This window comes from Conger conger, chromosome 6, assembly GCF_963514075.1.
Source record: "Conger conger chromosome 6, fConCon1.1, whole genome shotgun sequence".
NCBI classification, from domain to species: Eukaryota; Metazoa; Chordata; class Actinopteri; order Anguilliformes; family Congridae; genus Conger; species Conger conger.
The window spans coordinates 31,610,380-31,636,421 of NC_083765.1; the positions used below are offsets into that span (position 1 = coordinate 31,610,380).

Sequence of the window (26,042 nt, forward strand, 5' to 3'; positions counted from 1 at the left end):
TGGGTGGCTATCTGCACTCCATGTGTAACTCTTCATAGGTGTGCCCAGTTTCATTTGTGTAACAGAGGCAGTGTGACTGGCAGGGTTTCATCTTCTGCCCACACGCTCAATTTTGCTCCACACGCCAAACTGTACAACAGCTGTACAGTGCAGAGACCCATTTTTTACCATCATACGTCCTGCTGCAGTGGAAACTGAGCTCCATCGCACAGTTTGTGATATCCACACATCGAACAATACGATCCTATAAAATCTGCAACATTCAACATTTTTGGGTAGCTATCTGTATTCAGAATTAGGCAAGAGTGCAAGGATGGATTGTTTGTAATAATAGCACCTCATAAGAATGAGGTAGATCGCTAATAATTTGACAAAATCTAACTTGAGCCCTAAAGTCCATGATTTGAGTGTAATCTTGTCTTAGGTGGTCTCAGGGCCTGGCTGATATCCTATATTACAGCAAAGCACTTGCAAATTTTCTATGTGACATGGTTATCTTGCAGAGAAATAATAATTACATTGTGACTTGCCTTCAGTAGGTCGCCCACACTCTTAATAGCCACCCCCAAGGGAGTGATTGACAGGGGAGCATGGACTTAGAAAAAGCTCATAAAAGGAGCTAGCAATCAAAACAAGTGAATGAAAACTGACAAGTCCCATCGATTCAAGTAAGAATACTTCACCTGTTATTTCAGTTTGTGTGAGTGTTTAAGAAAACATTGTGTGCAGTGAATTTGACCATTCCATTAGGTTTTTTGCTTGGCCTTTTCATTTTGTCACACAAAGAAAAAAAATGTTTATTGGTCATTGTAATGGTAATAACAGGTAGTGTCTTTTGTGTCTTGCATTCGTGGGTTATGCAAACATAGCTGCATTTCCTTTCTTAAATGTCTGCTCTGTATTTATTTTTTTACATATTTACATGTATACATAAATCCAGCTTTTTTATTTGCTTAGCATGGGCCTCTACGTTTCCACATATTATCTATTTGTGCAGCCAAAAATAAGTTCAAGTTTTAGGTTTAAGGTGATCATTCACTGAGAAATGCACCTTCAGATTCCCCTTCTTCCCTGAAAGAGTTTCATTTGGCATGAAATGGTCAGCTCTTCATGATGTCTGACTGCATTAAAAGCTGTTATCTACGGGGCCACTTTAATTACAGTAAAGTGCAACTATGTTTCCGTGTCTGGGAATTTGACTTGCCGCTTTTGGTACACCAGTTCCCAAACCATTACTGCACAGTGCCGGGCCTCAGAAATGTCAATTTCATTTCAGGACTCCATGCTGCAAACACACAGAAGACTTTTGTGACGCTGCGTCCAATTTGCTACCATTGATTGACAGGTCCGGACATACTGAGTCTGGCATGGTATTTATATGTTTTTTGAAATCGCACTTCATTCACCATGCTGAATGACATGTTCTTTGTCCATTTTTTACGAAGCTTGGTTCCTATGAGCGAAAGGTTTTGAAAGCAGCATCGTAAATGAATATGTGTCGGTACACTGAATCAATTCTCTGACAAAAAGTACTGTCACCCAGTACTTGCCTTTCCTTTTGAAACTCGAGGGACATATAGTACAGAGCCTCAGTCATTACTCAATCATAGCACATTGACAGTGTTTGCAGTGCACGTTTTTAAAACTTAATCTTCTTTTTTCTCTCCATAATTTGGAATACCCAATCACGCATGTGCAGCATTGCATCCTCCTCTGTTGATTCTCCAAGGCCTCTGTGATGTCAGGTGCTGCTTCCTATCACACTGCGCATCACAAGCCACACTCGGACAGACATGAGCTGGAGGAAGACACTTTGTGTGCAGCTCAACAGACAAGCTGCCAAATGACTGGCAGGGGTTGCTGGAGATGCTGGCTGACCAGAAACCTTCTCATCCCTTTGAGACGCTAAAGCCAGTTACACAGTGCCCTGCGGGGCTGTTGGCTGCAGTTGTCACTAGCACAGTCTGGGCTTTGTGCCATGTCATTGGGCCTATCCGTGCACCACAACAGTGCCATAACAGGATGAGCCATGGAAACCCTCACTGGGTGTTTTAACAGTAACAAAATGCAAGGTCAAACATACTGAACTATTGGCCAAATGGATACCTGATTGCACTAGTTTCATTGCTTCCTCTCATAGGATCACCCCATCATAATAATCAAAATGGGGAACTTGGGGCTGGCTCAGTGTGCAAGTTTCTGAAAACTGTCTTTACACCAGATGTATGTTGATGAAGTTACTAAACATCAGAAATACATTAGCCAGTACTATCAGTTCTCTTTTGTTTGCAGTCTGCAGGAGAATACCTCATTCTGATTTTGTCCATATTACATTATACAAGTTCTTTAGTCTTACGTCAATGACCATTTATACTGGAAAGTTCAATATCATCTGAATAATTAGGATTCCTAAACATGGAATAATGTGGAACTATGAAATTAACTAGCCGTCCACGTGAGTCAGAAGGGGGAAAAAGCATCTTCCTTGGACTGAGCAGTGTGGACTCGTTTCTGAACCCCAAGAGCTTGCTTTCCAGGTTAAGACACTACTCCCTTTCAAATTCACTTCCGTCTCAGAATGTGTAAACTGAAAAATACATGAAAAGTCCCATGCTGATGTTTACCGGCAGCTGTAGGCTGGACGGAACTTATCACAATATTACCTGTTCCTGGATCTCTTTGCTTCTGTCAATACAACCTAGTATCAGCTGAATAACTGAACAAAGCCCATTTAGTGTGACACTCACCGTGTGGCATTTACAGGCTTCATGTACGGGAGATTGAGTCATTCATGGTCTTTTCCCATGTAGGCTAGCTCATCTGTTCCTGTGATTGATTTTTTTTCCCCCCTTTAAAACAGAACTCTTAAAGTGCAGTTAGCTCTGTGTCTCAGTAAGGTGTGAGTGTTGCATACGCACTTCCAGTAAGCAGTAGGCGTTTAAAACACAAGATTTTCCTTTGAAATCATAATTACAGACTTTGTGGATAATAAGGAAGGTTTCTATGGCAACAGAATGGGAAGCTGAGGCACTTTTTCAATAATTATTTTTAATCAATCCGAGACATAAATGTCATGTCATCCTTATTTTCGGTCATAATTCTTCCTCTGCTTGACAGTGTGGCCAGTTGCATCAAAGTCTGACAGAAAATTAACAATCTTTCAAATAATGCTTGTGTGAATTGCTTTTCCAGCACTTTCCAATTCCATTCCGGGTAAAAGCGGATTGTCGAAGCATTGGCCTGCAATGGCACTGTAATGGCCGGAGAAGACTTTCCTACCCCCATTGGAGCATTCTCTGAATGCTTCAGGGATTAGGAGAGGTATATCGAGCTGGTAAAATGCAGACTTACCATGTGGCTTTCTGGGTAAATGGCTGAAGACAGCTCGGTTTTCCCACAAATGGCTCCCATATGGATTCAAGGATGCTCTTCTTGGTCTTTTTTTTTGAGAACCTAATGATCCATAGGCAGACTTTTAATACTCTTTAAGATGTTGAGGCTCATTCTTTTCGAGATGGTGCTGGGCAGGCTATCTATGGTTGAGAACACCAGAATTTAGCTTTAAAGAAAGGAAATGCAAAATGCAAAAAAAAGAGAAGGTAAAGTTCAAAATCACTCTGCTGTCCAATGGAATTGTAACAATTAGGCTGTCAAGATGTTTTTTATTTAATAAAAAATCTACACTAGAACATTTATAAGCTGTACTATGTTTATGTGAAATGAACCCTGAGAACTACATGTCCAGAATAACTAAGATATTTTTAGGATATGTTGTCAATGGTAAAATACCTCACCCTCCTGCTCAGGCCTCTGAGTGACACTGACCATCTGTAGCATCCTTCATCCTTTTCAATGTGACAGCCGCATCCATTCACAAATCAGTAGTTCAGAGGTCCGGGCGGCAGTCAACTTAGGAAGTGAGCTTCTTCACATGACATAGGATGACATTGCCTGGTGATCCTTCAGCAATTTGGAGGGAAACACTTGTTTCCTGGCTGGCTGCTCAGGATGGTGTGGCTCGTTCTTTTCATGCACATAATCATAATAATATCAGCGGGGCTCAACAATTTTTGGTATTGATTTGGTGTCAATTAACGAGTGGCATTGATCCAGACACAATCATTACTTTGAGAAATTTGTTGAAATGTATCAAATGGTAAATGGTTTGCATTTATATAGCGCCTTTATCCAAAGCGCTGTACAATTGATGTTCTCATTCACCCATTCATACACACACCCACACACCGACGGCGATTGGCTGCCATGCAAGGCACCAACCAGCTCGTCGGGAGCATTTGGGGGTTAGGTGTCTTGCTCAGAGACACTTCGACACAGCCCGGGCGGGGGATCGAACCGGCAACCCTCCGACTACCAGACGACTGCTCTTACTGCCTGAGCCATGTCGTTAATATCAAAAACATTAAAAATACTCTTTGGCATTGGGAACTGCTGTGTAAACTATTTACCTACAGATTATACTGTACTGGGTCACAAAGAACATATCCAAAAGTGATAAAGACAGATGAGCAGAGCTGGCATGGCTCTTGCTACACATACTCAAACCCATGGCATGTTCCAGTATCTCGGTCCTGTGGGGCCCTCCGGTCCTTTTCCTCCTGGTAGCGGTTCCTTTAGGGAAGACTTCACCTTTTGCGATCCTGTTCTTGCTTTTCTGAAATCAATAAATAAATGCCTCACGTCAGGGGTGAACCGCCGCAATCGGCTCAAGTCCTCCAGGGAAGATGCACCTTTTCATCTCCCGCCACCCCCCGGAACATTCCACGCCATTGTTGATGGAGTAGCACTTTGTGTATCTTCCTGAAAACAGCTTGAGGTAGCGAGTGCTCTGCTGCCACTTATCTCCTGTCAGACAAGCCGGCTGAGAGGAGCATTGTTCTGACTGATAGGGCTCTTCCCCCAAGGCCATTCTCCATGGGATTCATCAAGCCCATTCTGCTCGCTGCTACTCTTTAAAAACACCCTCAATTCATCCCTCGGCTTGGGACCGAGCAATGTTAGTGTTTTTGGAGGGCACTTCTTGATTTTGCTGCTGCTCTTGTATAAGGCATTGGAAGCATCTACTTTGGGCTTTAACCTGTCTACGTAAATCACAGACTGGGATTCATACTGAAAGTTGTGCCTTCAAGAGGACAAGATAAATCCTCTTTGAAAAAGGGATGACAAAGCAAGTTGTTCGAGGGAGGAAGGAGAGGGGCTCCAGCAAACTATCTAACAGTCTATTTTTCTACCACGCAGGTTTAAAGATGGGTGATCTTGTTTAAGAACAACCAGTTCTCAGTAGGAATGTGACTGCCACGAGAGTGCTGCAGTTCAGCCCCTGAGATGAAACCATGTGACCTAAGACCCCGCTCTTTCTTTTTCTTGGCAAAAAGGCCTTCATGTGGAAACCCACTACTAACGTCTGAGAGTTGGCCTGGTGTTCCAACATAGTGGAGTTGAACCAAAGTTTCAACATTTTGCCTTAATAAAAAAATATTTAACTGCTCATATTTTGTGCAAAATACATAATATGAAAAACATACTCTTTTACCCTGAGAGGTTATGGGCCAAATGACTGTGTACAACATTGCAGAATAATTATGCATTAATACTGGTTTTGGATAGAAAAACTCTGGGTATTAATGGATTAAGAGGTACAGCTGTATTCACTACTGTTCTTTGTTACATGTGCTTGTTCTGTGGAGTCGGGTTGGGGCTCTGACAGGTGAAGTTCATTGAGGACCTGATTGCCTGAAGTGTTGATGATGTACACCTGTGACTAACTGGCCTAAATGAATAGAAGCCTGGAGATTCTGCAGATGGGCACACTCCCTTTTGGTGCGTTGTATTCTCAGTTTTCTCAATTCTCAATTTTTTAAGTTACCATTTTTTGCCTGCTGCATGTTTTGTCTTTAGTTTAAGTATTTGTGTTTTGTGTATTTTTCTCAGTGGTGGGCGTACGCAAATCTTGTACTTGAGCAAACATAGAAATACCCTTGTTAATATTACCGGAGTAATAGTAGAAGTACTATGTAAATTTCTACTTGAGAAAATGTACAAAAGTACTTGCTTTTAAATGTACATATCAAAAGCATTTATTAAAGCACAATACTTTTGATACTTAAGTAGATTTAAAAGCAGATTATTTTATAAGTATAAGTATAAATGTACATACAGTACTTTTACTTGAGTATAATTTTACAGTGGATATTTCTACTTTTACTGGAGTACAGGATTTGTGTACATTATCCACCACTGATTTGTCTATTGTAGTTTTCAGGTGAACTTGAGTCTCCTTGTTGTAATGCATTTGATTTTTGTTTCTTTGTCTTTTTGTTTTTGTAAATATACATTGAGTACTTTTCTGGCTGGTGGCATTGCTTGTTACTGTCCATAGTCCCCATGCTATTGTAACGTAGGCGGACTTTGAGAAGTAACGCCTTAGTCAGAAAATGAAGGTGATACAGATTTCATGTTTAATTCAGTTTGGGCCTCGAGCTCTGACTTTGGTTCCGTCTTGTTAAAACATTTCTTGATCTCATGAGAATTCATGATTCAAATAAATGTTAAATGATAATGGCACAAGGCAGCTGTATTGATCTAATATAAGAATATCTATCTTACATGCTGCTTCTTATCATAATCTTATTGAAGTGAAGTCAGTTAGTGCTGTACTTTTGCCGATTCCCTTGAGTTGTACTAAATCCAACTTTCTACATGCCCCTTTTCCTTTCACATAATATTTATCTCACTTGTTCAAGACAAAGGACAGATAGCAGCTTCATGTTTGTTCATGGTAAGAATGTTAAGGGTACCACCACTCACCAAGCATGTGTTTAGCCTATTGGGAACTTATTATATGTCATGTACTTTATGTATGCGCTTAAAACTAGTTTTCAGTTTTTTTTAAGATTCAAACAATTCCTAAACTCAGACCAGACACTGCTACATTTTTTTTTTGGTTAGAAGTTTGTTATTGTTATTGTGTTAGGTTCCTGTCTGGATTTCATTTAATTTCTTTCTTTGTTTCATGGCAATAACCCTTTTATGATTCCAATTTTACACCACCCACAATAATGGGTTTTGGATTATAAATATTTGTTTTTCCAATTGGCCAGTGTTAATGCAGACACAATATGGAAATTGATCCAAAGAACCACTCTTTTAAGAGCATCCAACCAAAGATGAATTCAATTATATGAACAGGAAACTAAAGTCTTAATACATATGAGCAAATGATTTATCTGTGATGTTTATTGAAAAGTAGTTTTCTGTCCAACTCTGAGACCCAACTAACATGGAAGAAAAAATTATAGGTCCAGTGTTGCAGAAAATACCTATTTAACAGCTGAAATAAAATCACCTAATCCCCAATTGGCAAACGATTTTATGCCAACTACTTCCAACAGAAAAGGCGTGAGTGTAAAGGACACACATTGAAGTGGTGAGATAAGAACATGGTTGGCCACAGATCTCATTCAGCCACAGAAAATCCATCCCGGACCCAACAATACTCTCTCAGCTCTGGTGAAATATGACAAAGCAGAGGTTTTAAATCCATCAACCAGTGTGCAACTGTTCTATAAAATCTGAGGAATTATTGGATTTATAAAGAGCATCTGCTTTATATTTTTATGTGTAGGTAAACATCCAGAATACACAATGCACTACAAAGCGCACACCTATAGTGTTGTCTGAAGTCGCGGAATAACTTCATTCCAAACCTTGGAGTTCAGGGCATGTTCTTGTCAGTTATTAGATTAATTCTTATTATCCGGAAGTCAAGGAAATATAGCTTGACTACCAAATGGAAATAGAAATAATTAATTTCCATTGAATTCAATTCTGGGTAGCTCCAGAATTATTGGCACCCTGATAAATCTTCAGAAAAAATATGTTTGAACATAAAAAATAGATCTCTATTGTAAGCTTGGGTGTGTCTGAAAAACGAAACAAAAAACAGTTAAAACAGTTAAAACAGGTGATGTTTCACACAGGAAGTTGAACTGAAGCTGGATTTCCTGTACAATATTCAAAACAGATCTTAATAGATTGTGAAAGCGCATAAAGCAGCATAAAGCTTTATTGTCTGTTGTGCACAAGCAAAAAGAGACACTAAATTCCTTCCTTGTTTTTCATAGTTTTATGTCACTTAGCCACATACTGTTGCTCAACTGTTGTTCTATTTAGTATATACACTGATTCTCAATTTTAAAAAATCTAAATACAGAAACTAAAATAATTGTGTGCATAAAGCACACATAGGTATTATATTAGCAACTAATACATTAGTATTAACACTATAACCTGTTTGTTGTTTGTTCAAAATGTGATTATGTTATAGCAGACCCTGTGGCTCTTATAGGTATTGGGTGTGTCCTGTTTTTGTGTTGTCTGTGGAGGATTTTGGTCTGTTTTGGTTTGTTCTGAGTCATCCTGGTTTCATACATTTGACAATGAAAAACTGTTTGTGAAAAGCTTTCATTGTTTTTGTGACCACACATGCTATGGTGAATGAAGGGGGTTGTAGAGGTTGGCATTACATTATGTCGGATTCAAACCCTTCAGTCCTGAAATAACAGACAAAATGTACACTCTCAGCGTTATTTGGATGAATTTGTCAGCAACTTTCTGGGGAAAACTGTCTGGAAAAGTGACAGCAGTAATATCAATAACACCTCCAGGCACAGAAATGATGTATATCAATTGATGATAAGACTGATCAAAGGTGCAAGCGCATCGACCTAGAATAATTAAATTATTATACTTGTCAGACGTGTTGGAGTGGGTCTTCTCTTTGCCATTAATGAAGAGGAATACATTTAATGATGAATGGTTCATTATCCCAAACCTTTAAAACAATTAAACGATCTAACCTACATAACAGCTTCTTGCAAAATCGCAACGAAGCGTAACTGATTAAATTGCCTGATACACGCTGCTTTCCTCAACGGGCAAAATAAACTTGTCAGTCAAATGCTACAGAAAGCCTAATTATATAGAAATACGTTGAACTGTTGAATAACACGACTTATGGGAGTAAATAGTGCACTTCTGTTTTGGATTCACTGCTAATAATCGCGAAATTAAATGGAAAATTAAGTCGCTTAATAAACAAGTCGGCTATTGCAATTCGGTTTCAATTGTAAGCTATAAAAGATTTGGTAGATTTATGGGGAAGCTCCACTCTCTGTTTGTGAAATGCTGTATTTTGGCGTTTTGACTGAATGTAACAGTATTTACATTGCCTGTTCACCTCTCTTAGCCAAGCGTAGGTAATCGCAATATCTCAGCAGCGCTCACTGTTGGATCCATTTCTTGTTTTCCTGAGCACCAGCTTCCAGCAGAGAGCGAGCAGCAATCAGTGCTAGCGAGAGTGGAGACGGATAACGGTACCTAGAGGAGAACAGGGATGTACAGCAAACACAGGCAGAAAAAGGTCCAGTTTATACCAACAGAATGTGGGCATTCGATAATATTTCTATTCCTGTTACTGCTGAACAACGTACTGGAAATTGAGAGTGGAGACAACACAGAACAAGGTACATATTCCATTTACTATACGCGCTGTACTACTCTGCAGTTTGAAAGTTATTTCAGTAAACCTACCAGTTGCGTTCGCTTGCACACCACAGTAACCTACCGATGTTTTGGAGGAAAACATGCTCGTGTTTCTGTTGATTTGGCGTGAATGCTATGTACAGTTCACTTTTGTTGTGTGTTACTGTCATTTTTTCATTTTCGATTAACTTTCAGAAGACGTTTTGTCACATTGTAAGTAGCTGAACTTTTCCTACCGGAGCTTAGCGGTCTCCATAAAAGGACGTGTATCCAGTCCGACAGTATGCCAAATATATGTTGCACAGTAAACACTAGAAATGAATAGGCTACATTATCGATGCACGATTTTAGAACGTAAGTTTTGAAGAAAGTCAGCATGAATGAATATATCTGTAAAGACTAGCAAATCAGATAAAGATTATACTCATTTAAGATATTTAGTGTGATATATCGTGGCAGATCCAGTTTTTTAGACTTGTGTATTTAAATACGATTTTGTTAATCTGTATGAATGAATTCTACCGGGACTCTTTAACCACTATTGTAGCGACTAACACCCCCTGCTGCTGCTACGTATGGGTTAATACTTTGAACTGTTCTATATTACCAATATGACAGCATTCAAGCACTCATAACGGGGGTGTACAATGGCTAAAGGTATAGTATTTATTTATTTATTTATTTATTTTCAGTTTCACATTACTGGGACGTTTCTTCGTAAACTGTTTTACTATTCATACGAATGACTCTATTCACACCAATGACAAAAAATATTAACGTATTCTGACGAAATCATCCATAATCAAAGACTGGCCTCATAACTCATAGCCCATTCCTAAATTCTATTGCAACAACTTGGTATCCAACATGTCTTTCAATGCAGCAGTTGCAAAAGGTTTTACCAGGAGGCAACAGGTAGACTGCCTCGTGTTAAGGCAAAACGTTATTTCTTTGCCCTTCTCCATCTTCGTGAATTAGCACTTTAGGTTTTCCAGGAGAGCAGGGGGACTGTGTGCAGACGGATTTGTCTTGTAGCCTACTTGGCAGCCAAACCTAAGGCTGTGTTGCTGTGGCAGTGGGACCACTCCATAGTGCAGTATGGGTATAATCCGATATCCGTAAATCCTCAGCACATGCTATATATCACAGGCAAACGCACCTGCTGGCCATTTACTCCATCAGTTCGAGTGTCTTTGGGCAAAAAAAGAAAGAAAAATGATGCCATTACTCGTGGCAAATCAATATTCATTACCAGATCCAAAATGAAACATTATGAAAATATTTACAGAACATATGCTCTTGTTTGCTCGCTTTGGTTTTTATCCATTTATTTTTTAATCACTTTTCTGCAAAGCTCCTTTGGCCACATTCATATGCAATGTGCTGTATGAAGTTATTATTATTGTTGTAATTCATATGTTTATGAAATTATAATTCTATTAGGCAACGGGCTAAAACTGATTTAAAGACTAATACATTAATTAGCATAAACAAGATGGTCCAGCTACATCGTAGTAAGAATATTTAGCAGTACAGCAGCAGTAGCGTCTTTATTTTTAGTGTGGACTGGAGCCCTCCTGGGATTTTCACGACAACTCTCACTCAACTCTCTAGAATTTAGAGAGAATGGTGTGATAAACAAAAAAACATCCAGTGTGTGGCAGTTCTATGGGCAAAAACATGTTGTTAGTGAGAGAGGTCAGAGGAGAATGGGCAAACTCGTTCAAGCTAACAGAACTGACACAATTGCTCAAATAACAGCTGTTCAAATGGTGGGCATTTCTGAAAGCAAAACACATAAAAACAACACGGCACATCAAACCTTAAAACAGCTGGGCTACAGCAACAGAAAACCACACTGGTCAGCTGAGAACAGAACTGAGACTACATTGGGCACACAATCACCAAAACTGGATGATTTAAATTTGGAAAAATGTTGCCTGGTCTGACGAATCTTATTTCTGCAGGAACATGTAGATGCTAGGGTCAGACTTTGGCATAAACACCACGGATCTGTGTTGTTTCAATGGCGCTGGCTGGTTTTCATGGTGTGGGTGTGGGAATGCACACATAGTACCTTTATATTTGAAATTAATGCCATAGCATATCTAAGAATTGTCGTAGACTATGTGCACCTACTGTCCTTTTCCAAAAGGATTCTTCCACCAGGACAATGCAGCATGCCACAAAGTATACATCATCTCAGACTGTTTCCATGAACATGACTGTGACTTCAGTTAAAATGAATAATAATAATATTTCCAACATCTCTTTGAATCCATGCCACAAAGAATTCAGGCTATTTTGGGTCAAAAAAGGGTCCTACCCAATATAAGATTGGGTACCTAATAAAGTGGGCAGATTTTTATGCACAATTACGGTCTAGAAATCTAGATTCTGCCCGGGGCTTTCAAATCTTCTTTCAGAAGCTGTCCACTCTCTGTTGTCCGTATGCTGTGCAATTTAAAGCCTTGTGGCCTGAGGTGGAATATTTCAGAAAGAGCTGGTGGCACTTGAAAGTAGGGATTTATGTCTGTGGGACAGTGTGTGGAAGGTCATTAAGTACTATCAGGTATGACAAAACTCCTGCTCTTCATGCTGCTGTAAAGTGGTCACACTGTTTTTAATTAAATTTTCTGCAGCCACGAAACATCACATCTATCTGACCTGAGGGGATTCTCTTCAAAGATTAAACACGAACATGAAAAACAGCAGTGCATTAATCTCCAGTGTCTGCTCTAGCCGCGGTTGTAGGGATGAGAAGACGCTGCTGTTTTCGAGTTGACATTGTCGCTTTGGTTAAGCGTCATGATTAATTTGTTTGTCTGATGTTTCCATACTGTGAGGTATCCAGAAGCTGGAATCCCTGTGGCGTGTCTGGTTTTAGCAGAGAGAAATTCAGAATGCACAGCATTCCTCATGCTATTCAACCTTTTGCAGTTCCGGGATTAAGCCCCTCTACTGTTTTACCGCCTAGCTAATCAGCTTTAACACATCAACGTTGATATACTTTTAACAGTCAACATATCCACTGATATTGCCACAATAATTCAACTGGTCTTTAAGTAATAATGTTTTCTTTATTCATAAGTGGAGCAAACCAAATTAAGTATTTGTCTTGAGGGTGTATTTTGGTATTTGTTATGCAGAGGCAATTATCATGCTAACTTAATAGTGTTTTTGCCATGAAACCATGAAGTCAACATTTGTTACTCTAATAATTACCCTTCCGTGTCTTTCAGCACTGAAACTGCACAGCTATCTGAGCATTATACGAGTGGGGATGTGAAACAATTTGTAGTAAAAAAAAAAAAAAAAGATTGAAAGAAGTGCATTTTAATCATGATGGTGTGTATTTTGAAAGTTGGACAGATTGAAGGCTCTGTTGTGAGATGGAAAACTCCAGGAGCTAAATCCGTTTGAGGCTTTTTGTTAAAAAACAATTTTAATGTGAGCAAACAGATTGTCCTCCATTATTTATTCATGCTTTACAAAAGGCAGCTTGTAAGAGCTCTCATTTTGATCACCCAAGGAAGATTAGCAAAAAAAAGGTGCTTGGCGTACTAGGCGTGGCTACTGAATCTTAAGCGAGGGGTGGACAGATCAATGATCAGATGATGCTGGTGGAAAATGGGCTGGGTTATGCTCACTTTATTATCAGTGGGTGTGGTGCGCCCAATGAAATTAACTCTTTTCACTACCATTAAGATCCATGCATATTGCGCAGGCTGGACTGGCAATTTCCATAGTCTCTGCGAATACAATGGAAGACGAGGATAAAAAAAGTTATTTTGCGGCAGGTACAGACTTATTTACTTATTATAATGTACACTTAAATAATGAATTTACATGAATGATTTTGCTTACTAAATTGAACTGAGTGATTTTCTTTATAGTGGTAAACAGGCATTTGGGGTTGGCACATGTCGTGTATGTGAGTTTCTCTATGGTTATTTGCATGACCCAAAAATGTGATTTTCAGGCTACCTATCTACTCAGCCAAAACATAATAACAACACGTCTTGTTGTTTATCGGTTATTTGATATTGAGCACAGCCTGATGATAATAGCAAAGAATTGACATTCCTGCCAATTACAGTTCGTAATTAAAATGAAAGCATTGTTCAACATGCGCTATGCCATTCTTATCACTACAGATGGGTGTGAATACCATACCTGAGGGGTCACAGTCTACAATGAGACTAGCCACAAACAATTAAAAACAGTAATATATACGGGAATTATAAAGAAAAAAACAAAACAAACAAAAACAGTAAGTACAATGTAACTGATGCATTTTCCTGGTTGTGGGCTTTATATCAAAGACAACCTGAACAGCATATAATCCACAAAAACTGTTAATTGGGTTTTTAGTAGGATGATCATGCACGCATTGCATGACAATTGTGACAGCCCAGAAATAGGAAATAGGCGATGCCTTTGACTGGACTGCGATTCGTGCCTTAGACCGGGGTTAAACAAATTGGAGGTGATAGGGTGAAATGCGGGAAAATTACAATCAGCTAAACCAAAAGGGCAATAAGCTGCTTGAACTTGACTGACACACACTGAGCAGTGGCTCTCCTCCCACTTCGGTGCCTGGCGAGTCCCGAAATGACCAGAGGCCTCCGGAAAATTCTGAATCAACAGCACGCCAGCTCGCAACTCAGCAAATACCGGCCGGAAAATATGGCCCTATGTCCTTTTACAAATTACCTAATTTATACACATTCTTCATTTATTAATAAAGTCGGACAGCTGACACCCTTAGCCCAGAACACTGGGTTTTCCATATGGAATGCATTGAAAGCATTCCCAGGTTTAGGGAACTCATTCCTCTTTCAATATGAAGCCACAGTGCATAACTTTGATCAGAGTGCTCTTTCACAGCAGATCAACCAACCTGGGATCAGATCTGTCTTTGTTTTGTTGTTCATCTATTCTTTGCTAAAACCAGACCCTTTTACCCACTATGACACAGTTAATACTCGCACTGTGGGAAGACCGCTATCTGGACTTACCATACATTGCGTGGCTAGTGAAGAGGGTCCATCTGCATTGTGAGACGTAGGAGGGTAAATGGATGAAACAATAGTTTCATCACGTTTGAGTGGCTGCTCAGCACACTCTGTGTGCAGGGTGGAATTAAGGGGCAGCCTGGGCTCAGGTGCTGCTGTATCTAATCTTAAGGAAGCGATGCTGTCGGTAATTGCTTGCAAAGTGAGATAATTAGAAGTGAATGAGCGTGGCCTCTGAACAAGTCAACGTTTTCATGCCGTACACACCAGCCTTGCATCCAGCGGCCCTTTTGCACTGCATGGTATATCGGATATTCATCGAGATATGAACATGCGAGGTAAACACATCGCAAAAGACAGCTTTAACTGCGATGAATAGTATTTATTTAAATTGATGTTCTGTTAAATGTATTGGCAGTCCATGTACAATTTGTTCAATAAAAGCAAATAACGTTTCTTTTTTTTGCTCAGTGGACAATTTATTGTCTGGGTTCTATGTTAGCAGTGTACCTAAAGCAGACATTAGAACTGTGCACACTTCAATATTTGTCATATTGTCATCGCAATATTCAACAACGTTATCACATATTGCATATTTTTCCTCGTATTGCGCAGTACTAGCAGCAAGGGGTAGGCTGAAATGTTGCTCTTAAGGACACTTCAACAATATGCAGAGATGACCCTCACTCTTGGAGGGGGGAATGGTCAGAAGGGGTGGGGCATACGAGCCAAACTCTCGCCTGCTGAAATCATCTTGCCCCAGACACCCCCACTCCAGCTTCCCTCCACCCCTCTTTCTTGTTGCTGCCCTGAGCCCTGTGGTACCCACAGCCTAACTCTGGCCCCTGTGAGGAGGCAAGCCGCAGCATCGTGCCTCCCTGTGTGGCGTTCTCCGTGCTCTCTCTGTGCTGAGGCAGCGAGCACGCCTCGGTCCCCGCCTGGCGCCCGTTCTGCTCCTCCTGCTCCCTCCAGCTCGGTATTCTACCCACATCCTGTCACACTGGTGCTCAGGGGGGGCCCTGCTTCCAGAGTCCCTCACAATGGCCAGCAGCTCTTCTATATTATACATATTATCTGTAAAATACAATGGAGAATCCTAAATAGAATTCCTTTGTTTGACTGCCATTGTATTTTGCAGCACTGTAAAATTGAATTTTAAACTCAAGAACTGTATAGTTTTGTTCTTTTGCATACAGTTGGTGAGTTGAAATTGCTGATTTAGTGAGCCATTCATATAGTTAGGCACCATAGGCACAATATACAGTCTTATTTATAAACATTATGTCCAAAAAGGTGGAAATGGCAATTCAGATTCTAGGGCAATCGACCACTACGGGCCACCAGAATATCTTATAGCTGCTCTGGCATAGAACCTGCCAGCATCGGTAATTCTGGAGGATTATGAATCCATTGACTTTTCAGAAAGTTAATAAACTCACGCCGTGTTTATGGAGGTGAAAAAAAGCACGGTCTCACAGACATTGTTTCTGAATCTCTCATGAATGCTTTTATTGAGTTACTTAAGATTCAGTTAAAATGATACCATTTAGCAGACACTCCCCAGAGCAGCCAGCACACATTATGTACCTTTAAATGATACAGCTGTACATTCTACTGAAACACTCAGGTCAAATGCCTTGATCAAGGGTACAACCTGGGAATAAAACCCAAAACCTTTCACTTACTTACATGTCTGGTTCCTCTAACCATTATACTACAGCACAGTTTCAGAAAGAAAAAGTCCCAATAGGAACCCTGTGATTCCATAGAAGAACCCCATCTAGTCCAAGGGTCCTTTGTTGGGCAAAAAATAACTAAAATGGGGTTCCGCTATGGAGACTACAATAAGTCGTCGAACCCTTTTTTCCTGAGAGTGTAGTGCTTTAGAAGGCCGTGACATATGGATAATGCCATTGTCATCCTGATCATTGAGCCATTGGATAACTGCTTTGGGGATAAGGGCACTCTTCCTGGAAGTAATCCCCCTGACGGGAAAGACATTCTGCGACATGGGATGATGGTAATTATGTGGAATCATTTGGCAGTGATTAGCACTGACCTTGTCTTCTATAGGGATGAGCACACCAAAACCATGCCCGGGAAATGCGTACATTATCAGACTGTGCTTAAGGTGCATGATTGTAGGAACGGTTTACTAAAACAAGTTCAGATTTCGCTGTGGCATATTGTTTATATTTTCTTCCTGTACTGTACAGTACAAACAACACAGAATGTCTTCAACTACACAAGTAGAATCACTCATTTAATTGTACTTACATTATCGCTTAAGTACATCATGAATGCTGGCTGAAACTATCCAGCAGCGAAGCTAGCATCTGAACTGCAGTTTGTCACAGACTATTAGGTATCATGGGAGGCAGATTACTGTCTGCATGTCCAGCCTGATATGCTCTTTGTGTGGCATTGATGACCTGTGAGCATTTTCTTCTTTCACATTGTTTCAAATAGCCGTATTGTGCTCTTTATTTGTATCCCGAGAGCTCTGTTTAATACTTTTTCTTTTCCTAAAGGATGAAGTGGAGAGAGTAGGCACCTTAATTAATTACCTTCACTCCCAACCCACAAAATGTCAGGCACATTAGCGGTCTACCAAAGCGTAAAGTTCATCCACTGTGCAGATAATTCAGGGCTGAGCATGCTTGTCTTCAGAAGGATCTTTTCAGGTTCCGGTTGGCGTGGTTACAAAGAAGGCTCATTTTTAATGGCCTTTGAAATTGAATAGACTCTTATTGTGGAGGTATCGCAGGACCAGGACAATGGCTGTTAAGAGAGCTTGTAAGCCACGGGTTCACATTTTGCAGGCCCGAACAATCAAGTGGTGGTGTCAATAGGTTCTCATCATTGTTGCAGGTGCTTTTAAGGCATTCATCAAAGATTGGCATTTACCCCTGCAACTTTGTCTGAGGTTATGAACTGACCATTCCTACCATTCATTCATTCATACTTGTATGCATTTGACCTCGTCAGAGATAGGCCTACAATTAACACAGATATAGACAGAGATGTGTTCCATCTGTTTTGTCTGATTGTTTCCCTAATATAAAATACTCTGTTCATCTGTGTATATTACTCATCCTTCATTTTACTGGAGGGCATCTGTCACTTCGCCCGTAACCATGGTGTCTAACCTACAGGTGAATCCATTATTGACGTGAATGCAAAGCACTGCAGAGATGGTGCTGTAACTGGTGATATTCTTTCCAGGTCAGTTTTCTGGGCTCCCATACAAGGCTTAAGGACTTAGTTTGCTTTCTTACAACTGTATCTTCAAAATAAAACACGGTGATGTTCGGGTTCTGCTGCGGCCTCTCATTGGCAGTTGTCATCACACCACCACAAGTGAAGCAGACAGCTGTGACAAGTGGTATTACTATGCTCCAAAGGTATGCATGTGGTGGGTCTGTAGGTATTTGCGGGTAAATGTAAGACTGGTTACAGGCAGTTTGCCTCCACCCTTACATTCCTGTGAGCCGCACCTATGATGACATATCGATAGAAATAGCGTATGCATTATGGTGACTGTAGTTCCTTTGCTGTCAGTCAAATGTCAAATGTGGGGTGCTGCAGTGACAGCGTATTGGGGGAAAGGCCTACTGCGTATGCTGAAGAGGCAGCCTTTTCTGTAATGGCCGCCTGCCTCCTGGAAAGCAGACCTCTGAATGGTGCAGATTGTGGGAACCGTCTGCTCTCCGCGAACAGCATATGGTCCTGTGTTGTGTTCGGGGCTGCGACTGTGTGGGTCTTATAACAGGTGCTTAATCGGCCCATTAGACATTCCCTAACAATGAGCAGCATGTTTCCAGCGTGCTCCCATTAAATGTGCGGTGTCATTTTGGGGTCAAGGGCAGACAGAGAATTATTTTTATCGTTCACTATTCAAATATGAATAGTGGGTTTCAGCACAGGGGGAACTGAGGTTCATGTATAATGTACTCTGGCAACATAATGATGAATAAACACCAACATTTTTTAACTGGAGGCTTTAACTGGAGCATTCCACGGAAACTATGGCACTGATTCCCTCTAATTAGGGAGGTAACAGTAAGCTGCGAGTTAAAAATGGCCTGGCATTTGGATCAAAGCTAGAATCTGTGATAAGGCTATCGACCATGTTGTATTATGTCATGCGTTTGTGAAAAATAAGAAACCGTTGTGTTTTTTTATGGTTTCTTAAAATGTTCTGATTCAGAGTTTTGCAGAATCTGTCACTGCTTGATGGGTCTCTCCTTGTGAGCAGGAGGCCCTGGTTCCTCAGGGATCACTGACGTGTCATCTTCTGGAAGGAATCTTCAGTACCTCCTTGCACCTTTCCCTTTGAAGCTGCACACTTTTCTGCCTCAATCCGACACATCCCCCAAAACAAAACTTGCCAGTTAAATTACCATAGCCGTGATAATCATTTTGTCTTCATATCAGAATTGCACTGCTTTGAAGTAGACAACATTATGGATTTTACTGTAATCTAATGACTTGATTTAAAAAGTCAATTGATCAAATTTCAAATGATTTTTGAACTGTGTAGTGACAGTCCATACAAACCCACACATAGATGTTTTACCACTTGTCTTCCTCTGCATGTGTGAGGATTATTGCCTGCAACACCTTCTTTAACAGTTGATTAAATTCAGGCCCAAAGCAAGCAGATGCTGTGATTATCAGGCAACTCAGAGTCAACACTGAATACTCAAACAGTGAACGTTCCTCTGCCTCATAGGCTGCCTTCCGTCCCCATTCAGGATCAAAGCAGGACTGAGGATGGACAACACTATATTAATTATATATATTCTATATTCTGTTAATGTAGCTGCTTAGAGAAAACTAATAACACTCAATCCATCATTTAAACACTGAAAGTACAGCACATTCAACCTTTCTTTGAGTTTTTCTTTTAAAGCAAACAAAAAATCACCTGTAGATGTAGGTGGCATGTCAATCCTTTTCAGCTATACCCAGAGATACAAGACCCACAGGCTCATGCTTATCGAACTGTGCAGCCCAAACCACAAACGGCTGCATCATTCAAACATAGAAGTGTTCTTTGTCGAGAGGAGTTTTCACACATCTCAAGTGATTTCCTGAAACATGCTTCATTCTCTGACAATGAAAAACTGTGCAAATGTTTTATCATTGCTGAAATGGTTACACAGAATATCACTGGGGAAAGAATGGAATGGATGCTTTATATTGATTGCCTACAAACCATTCTATGCCTTTAAATTATATACACTCAGTGAACCATTTATTAGGTAGACCTGTACACCAGTTAATGCCAATATTTAATCAGTGAATCATGTGGCAGCAGTGCAATGCATACACATGTAGATACGGGTCAGGAGCTTCAGTTAATGTTCTCATCAACCATCAGAATGGGGGAAAAATTTGACTTTGACCGTGGAATGATTGCTGGTGGCAGACAGGGTGGTTAAAGTATCTCAGAAAAGGAGAAGGGCCAGACTGGTCATAGCTGACAGGAAGGTGACAGTAATGCAAAAAACTACACATTACAACAGTGGTATGCAGAATAGCATATCAGAACACACATTGCGTCAAACCTCAGTGGATAGGCGACTGCAGCAGAAGACTTAATCAAAAAATAAGTCTAATAAATACCTAATAAATTGCTCACTGAGTGTATTGTCTATAATATTGTCATAGCTGTCTTTGAAATGATATACTGCTTCATCGCTCATAATGTTAAACTACATTAACATAAAAAGCACTGAAGTTCTGCATGAGGACAGTGTTCTCCTGGTAGCTGTTTTTCGTGTACACAGTGTGGATGCTCTTTGCTTTCAGTACATGTTTCTTCTTAATGTTGAGGAATGCTAGCAACTCACTCCCTGCGGCCTCTCTCCGCCGACCCCTCCATTAACTTCCTCCTCTGCCCTGGGCGGGTGTGTGCAAAATGAGATATGTTGCAGGAGATACTGGTATGAGTGTTAGGGGTGATACACGGCCCATCCTTTCCTGCCAAACCCACCCCCACCCCTCCCACCATCAAACCTCCATGAAAACATAGACCGACTGCACATATCCTGTGCTGTCTGAAAAGCAGCCACCTCCCTAGCTGGCTTTGTCATCACCTCCCCAATGATAAAGAGATAGACAACCTCTGCTGGAGGGATGAGCCTTTTGGTACAGGCAGCGGGTAGGATTTATGGGTAGATGAAAGTATGCAGGGAAAGCAAAGGGTTTTGTTCTGTGCTATTTCCCCCAGCTCAGTCAACACCTGGGAAAATGGAAATATCGAATGACGTGGCTGGCACTTATTAACTTATTTTGTTTTTCTAAAAAAGGAGATAGAAGTTAGCTTTGAATTATTAGCTATTTTTTCTGTATTACTCCCAACAGGTCCTAAATGGGCATCTTCAAATTGCAGTAAAACAGCACTCTCTTTGCAATAAGTATGCAAATCCATTGAAATGCCTAAAGGTAGACATGGAACCAAACTGGAGGCTGAAAGTGAATAGATATTAGAAAATATACCTAACAGTCATCTAATATTTCTGAAATCAGCTTTTTACATCCTACAAAATAAACCCCAGTGTTATGCGCCTATTTGAAGATTACATTGTGAGAATGAGGCATACATTTATCTTTTATCACCTGGAGCATGACTCGCTGTTCATTGTAATGTCACACAAGAAATGGGAAGGTGGCTTTTTTGAACAGTCTTATGGGGGTGGGGTGGCGGGTGGGGTTATGGATGGGAGGAGGGGGGTGAATAAAATGAGAGTGGCATTTAGAAAGGCAATCATTTAACACACAAAGCGCTTTCCTCCGAGAGGTAGCCCTGGGGTTTCAGCGGCTGCGGCCGATAAGCCGGCGTGTCCAATGAGCTTGAGTCCTGTCCCAGATCTAAGCCATGCCCCACGGAAGGAAAGGAGGCTGGTTTTGCCAAAGCTGGGTGCCCAAGCCAGGCTGTGTAATTCAGTCCTGAGGTCCTTTGAAGGTTCTGACGCCTCGCTGTGGTAGAAGATACCGGCAGGTAGTCGGTGAGGTTTCATGAGCCTTGCTGTAATGGATGGAACTACAATTTCCTGTCAGTCGACTTTGAACTAATCAAAATTGATTTTGCTCAGCAAAGTCAGACTCAAGGATTGGTTCATATCACTGATAGCAGATCGCAGCTCTGCCCATAAGACCTGGGTCAAATACCTTTTTTACACTGTACTGAGCTTGAGCTGGTGTATTGGAACCAAATAAATACTCTAATACTAAATGGAGTACAAAACCTGCCTTCTGGTCCTCTTGGTTGGCTCAATTGCACCAGGAAAGATCAATCGAGCACAGAAAAGTATTTGAATCCAAAACAATTACATATTTGACCCAGGTCTGCTGCCGATTTTGGGCTTCGCTAAGCGTCATTCTCCCGTCACCGGTGGAAAGTGGGTGATTTATTGATGATTGCTTCTTATTGTGCCCTGAAGGGGGCAGCCAGGGCCTCTGTGATTGGACCTCTGCCAAGTCTCTGTGGAACTTGGGGGGGTGCAGTCTTGTCCCACAGGGCCTATGAAGAATAGCTTTCTGAAGTCTTACTGAGGGTTTACTTGACGGGAAAGATCACTCTTGTCAGATCGGAGATGGATTCTGTTTGTCACATGTAGGTAAACAGATTGCATCAGGACACAGAACATCAGCATAAGCCATTTATTCACACCTGACAGGAATAGTATATTCCAAAAGCATTAGGCCTAGAGCCTTCATGAAGCTTGTGCGACACCCTCATAACAACAGACATCATTAACTTCTATAAATCACTCAACATCATATGTCCAGTGGTTTACCTCATGTCAAGTGACCAAGCCTGTTACGCTATGCTCGTGATGAGGATTTCACATAAAAGGTGATATAAAGAAGGTCATCCTTCATAGAGCATGGCCATTTGCTCAGCAATGATTTTGTCCACTGCTGTGACACCATAATAAATGTGTTATACATGTTTGGAACAACTGTTTGAGCAGTCGTGTTATAAAATGATGGTGCTGTACAGCAATTTAAGACACCCTCCAGATTTTGCCAGCTGCAGCTAATTTCATGTGGGTCATGCCAACAGAAGCATGTTCTTACATGTGTCTGTAGACACAAAAGCGTGATGGTCTGCCAGGATGTGTGAACTGTGTTGAATTGCAGTGCAGTGGGAGTCATTCCCCCGCTCAGCCATGGCTATAGAAGCGGTGAAGGATTGCCAAGGGCTGGTAGCACAACAGCCTCTATGTGCTTAGTGTTCAGTGATTGGTGAAGCCCTCTGTGGTCCCCCGAGTGGGTCTGGTGGACATGTGATAAAACAAACTTATCCAACTCCTGCTGAAATGGCCCATTGCACTGGCACTTCTAAATAGTGCAGCACAAGTGGGGAGGGGGAGTTTGTGTGCGTATACATATAGGCACCTCCATGATTTCTTTGACAAAGACTTGGCTCTGTACTCCACAATTTTAGATATGCAATCAGACAATACAAATGTGGTTACATTTTTTAAATCCTACTTTTTATACATTTTGGTTTCACCATGTAGCAATGAAAACACCTTTTATACATATTCTCCAATTTTAGGGCAGCACAATGTTTGGGACATATTAATGTTATATTAAAGAAAGTAGTAGTGTTTAGTACTGATTTGCATATCCTTTGCATGAAAGGACTACTTGACATCATTGTGACCCATAGACATCACCAGGTGGTGAGTATCTTCTCTGGTGATGCTCTGCCAGGCCTGTACTGCAGCTTTTTTCAGCTCCTGCTAGTTTTGGGGGTTAGTTGCCTTCAGTTTTCTCTACAGGATTTGAAACGCACGTTCAATTGGATTCAGATCGGGTGAATGACTTGGCCGATGAAGCATTTTCCAGTTTTTGGCTTTCTATGTGTCTGTGTGCGTTTGTGTACTTGCGTGTGTGTGGGCAAACTGGCCGTATTTTTCAAAGCAGCAGCATGGGACAAGGTTCCTTTGTCCTGATTCAGATGTGCCACAAACAGGCCCATAACTTATGGCTGCTGTGCAGTACCGTGTTTGGATGTCTCAACCAAGGAGATGGCTGGCATTTCAAACCTGACAGATGAGGAAATAAGCAGACTCTTTGGATATGCATGCCAGGGTACAGCTTTTGACAGGTTTCAGAACTCATCTGTGGTGAGAGCGGTGTGCACCTGTTCTTTTCTCTTTCCTTCTTCCGCCTGGTACTATTCTGATGTTTTATAGGCCACACATCTTTTCCCCAATGCTAAATAAATCTACATGATGCCAAACAAGCAATCACTGTTGGTTAAACAAGGTGGCTGACTGGCGTGGTTTAGACATGGTGAAAAGTGGTGTGCATTAATTGGGGGAGTGGTTGTTCTCATTTCTTTTCAACACATGATCTCAAAGCAAATTTGTCTTTTTTTCCTCATTACATGAAACAATTAGCAATTCACTTTTGTGTTTTCTTGTAATAAAGGAGTGGCTGAATTAGGCTCACCATTTAGTTTATCTCATCTGTGTTCAAATGGTGCTCCTCTGCCATTCCTCTGCCATATCCGATGTTTAGGCCTTGGCTTGCACACAGTAAAATGTTTGCTTTATTTAAACTGTGAATTTCTATGTAATTTATAAGTTAAAGAGAGGTGAAATGTATATGCATAGTTTCATAAAGCTCTTGGGCTTTGGAAAAAGTCACATTTGACCATATTTAAGGCAGGGGCAGAGTGTTCCCAGTTTGTATGCAAGTCACACACATAGAGAAGTTTCAGAAGTCCATCTATGAAGGGGGAAAAAAAGTGTAAGGCATGACACTTGACATGCTTCACTTGACCGTTTAGGGATTTTGCTGGGTATCTCTCGGTTACCTTCAGTGCTTTGCAGTCAAGCTTGTCACACAGCCATGAGATGAGAAGCTGCACCTAGCCATGTTGCAAATATGAACGAATAATTTCACAAATTATTCAACAGTAAGATTCAGTCCATTGGTATTGTCCTCATTTCTGAGTAGGCCATTTTGTATATTAATTGAGTGATTTTCAATTATTTGTTGCTTGCTCTGAGTAGCAACTAGGAGGTACATTTTCTGTATAGTCTTTTGAGGAGCTCTCTGTGCAGAATGCAGCATTAATATTTTGCATGGCTCATTTAAATGACTTTAAATGATGTACAATGAATATGGTGAAGGGCATACCAGGGATGTGTTTGTACATTCAGTTCCATTGGGGGGTGAATCTTGATGCGTCATTCATTAGTACACTGATGAAAACCGGATGTGTGAGGCACACATGTTCATGTTCTATCCCTCTGCACAGGGTGCGAGTGTTCCCAATTACCCAGAGTGGAGCAGGTGAGTCACACTGCCCCATGGTGCAGGGCCACTTGGGATAAGGGCCCCATGTCTCCAGAGGAGAGCGGGGTGTGATGGGACAAATTCTCAGATACCTAGAGAGCAGGAGGAGTTGAGGGGGCAAACGTAGAGAGGAAGCTGAGGTTATGGGGTAAATAATCACAGACCAAGAGAACAGGGGGAGGTGATGGGGCAAATTGTCCACGATCCAGAGGGGGTCATGAAGTAAATATTCACAGCTGCAGATAGGAGGAAATTACACCTGCTCAGGTAACTGCCAGGACCCAAGTTGTTAGGCCATCTTGACTTGGGGCCAAAGCTGAACGATTTGGAAAAGTAATCTAATTTTGCGATTGTGATTCCAAATTGGAAATTGCACATAGGCAGTTACACCGGTGTAAAAAATGTAAGACTGTCTGGGAATTATGAATATGAAGTGGCGTATAAGAAACCAATTTAAGCCTTGTTTAAAACCTTGAATTTAACCAAAATAAAAAGTAATCAAAACTAGACTTAGCCATCTGCCTAGCTTCTCTATTTTGAACTTAACCAATTTATGTAACCATAGCAACATGCTGAAACAGTAGCCACCATAATGGCCTGACATTTTTTTGAAGGTGAATTGGGCAAAAATATTGACAAACCCCATGCTTAAATTTTTATCTTTGATAAAAGACCATGGTATAAGAGGAATAATCCAATCCGATGGAGCTTTTGCTGTGATTATTTGTGCCTTGCATTTTTGTGACCATATTATTAATCAGATTACTGTTGCTTTCCTGCATGCCATTTTTTATCTGGCAAAATAAATATATTACCAAAGTATAGCCCTGTATAAGTTTGCATGTAGCAATTATTTAGTAGGCTTTAGTAGATGCAATTGGATATCTTGAACAGCATCGGTTCAATGTTTTTCTCTTTTTACCCTCAATCTAACCCCAAATATTTCATTCATTCATTCATTCGTTCATTATCCTAACCCACTTATCCTGAACAGGGTTGCAAACTCCACTCAGAGAGGCCCCGGCCAACTGGGATTCGAACCCAGGACCTCCTTGCTGTGAGGCGGCAGTGCTACCCACTGCACCATCTGTGCCGCCACTCCAAATATTTGTCCTCTTCATTTGAGATTCTAAT

General features: G+C 40.9%; 1 protein-coding gene across 2 annotated transcripts in view; it reads left to right on the top strand.

Annotated features, from left to right (window-relative positions):
• Positions 1-9,340: 9,340 nt before the first annotated feature.
• Positions 9,341-26,042, top strand: part of LOC133130356 (disintegrin and metalloproteinase domain-containing protein 33-like) — a 104,522-nt gene continuing 87,820 nt past the window's right edge. For both annotated transcript variants that reach the window (XM_061244890.1, XM_061244891.1), the window contains exon 1: positions 9,341-9,542. In XM_061244890.1, coding sequence (XP_061100874.1) covers positions 9,413-9,542 — 130 coding nt within the window. In that variant the 5' untranslated portion in view covers positions 9,341-9,412. The remainder of the gene's footprint in view (positions 9,543-26,042) is intronic.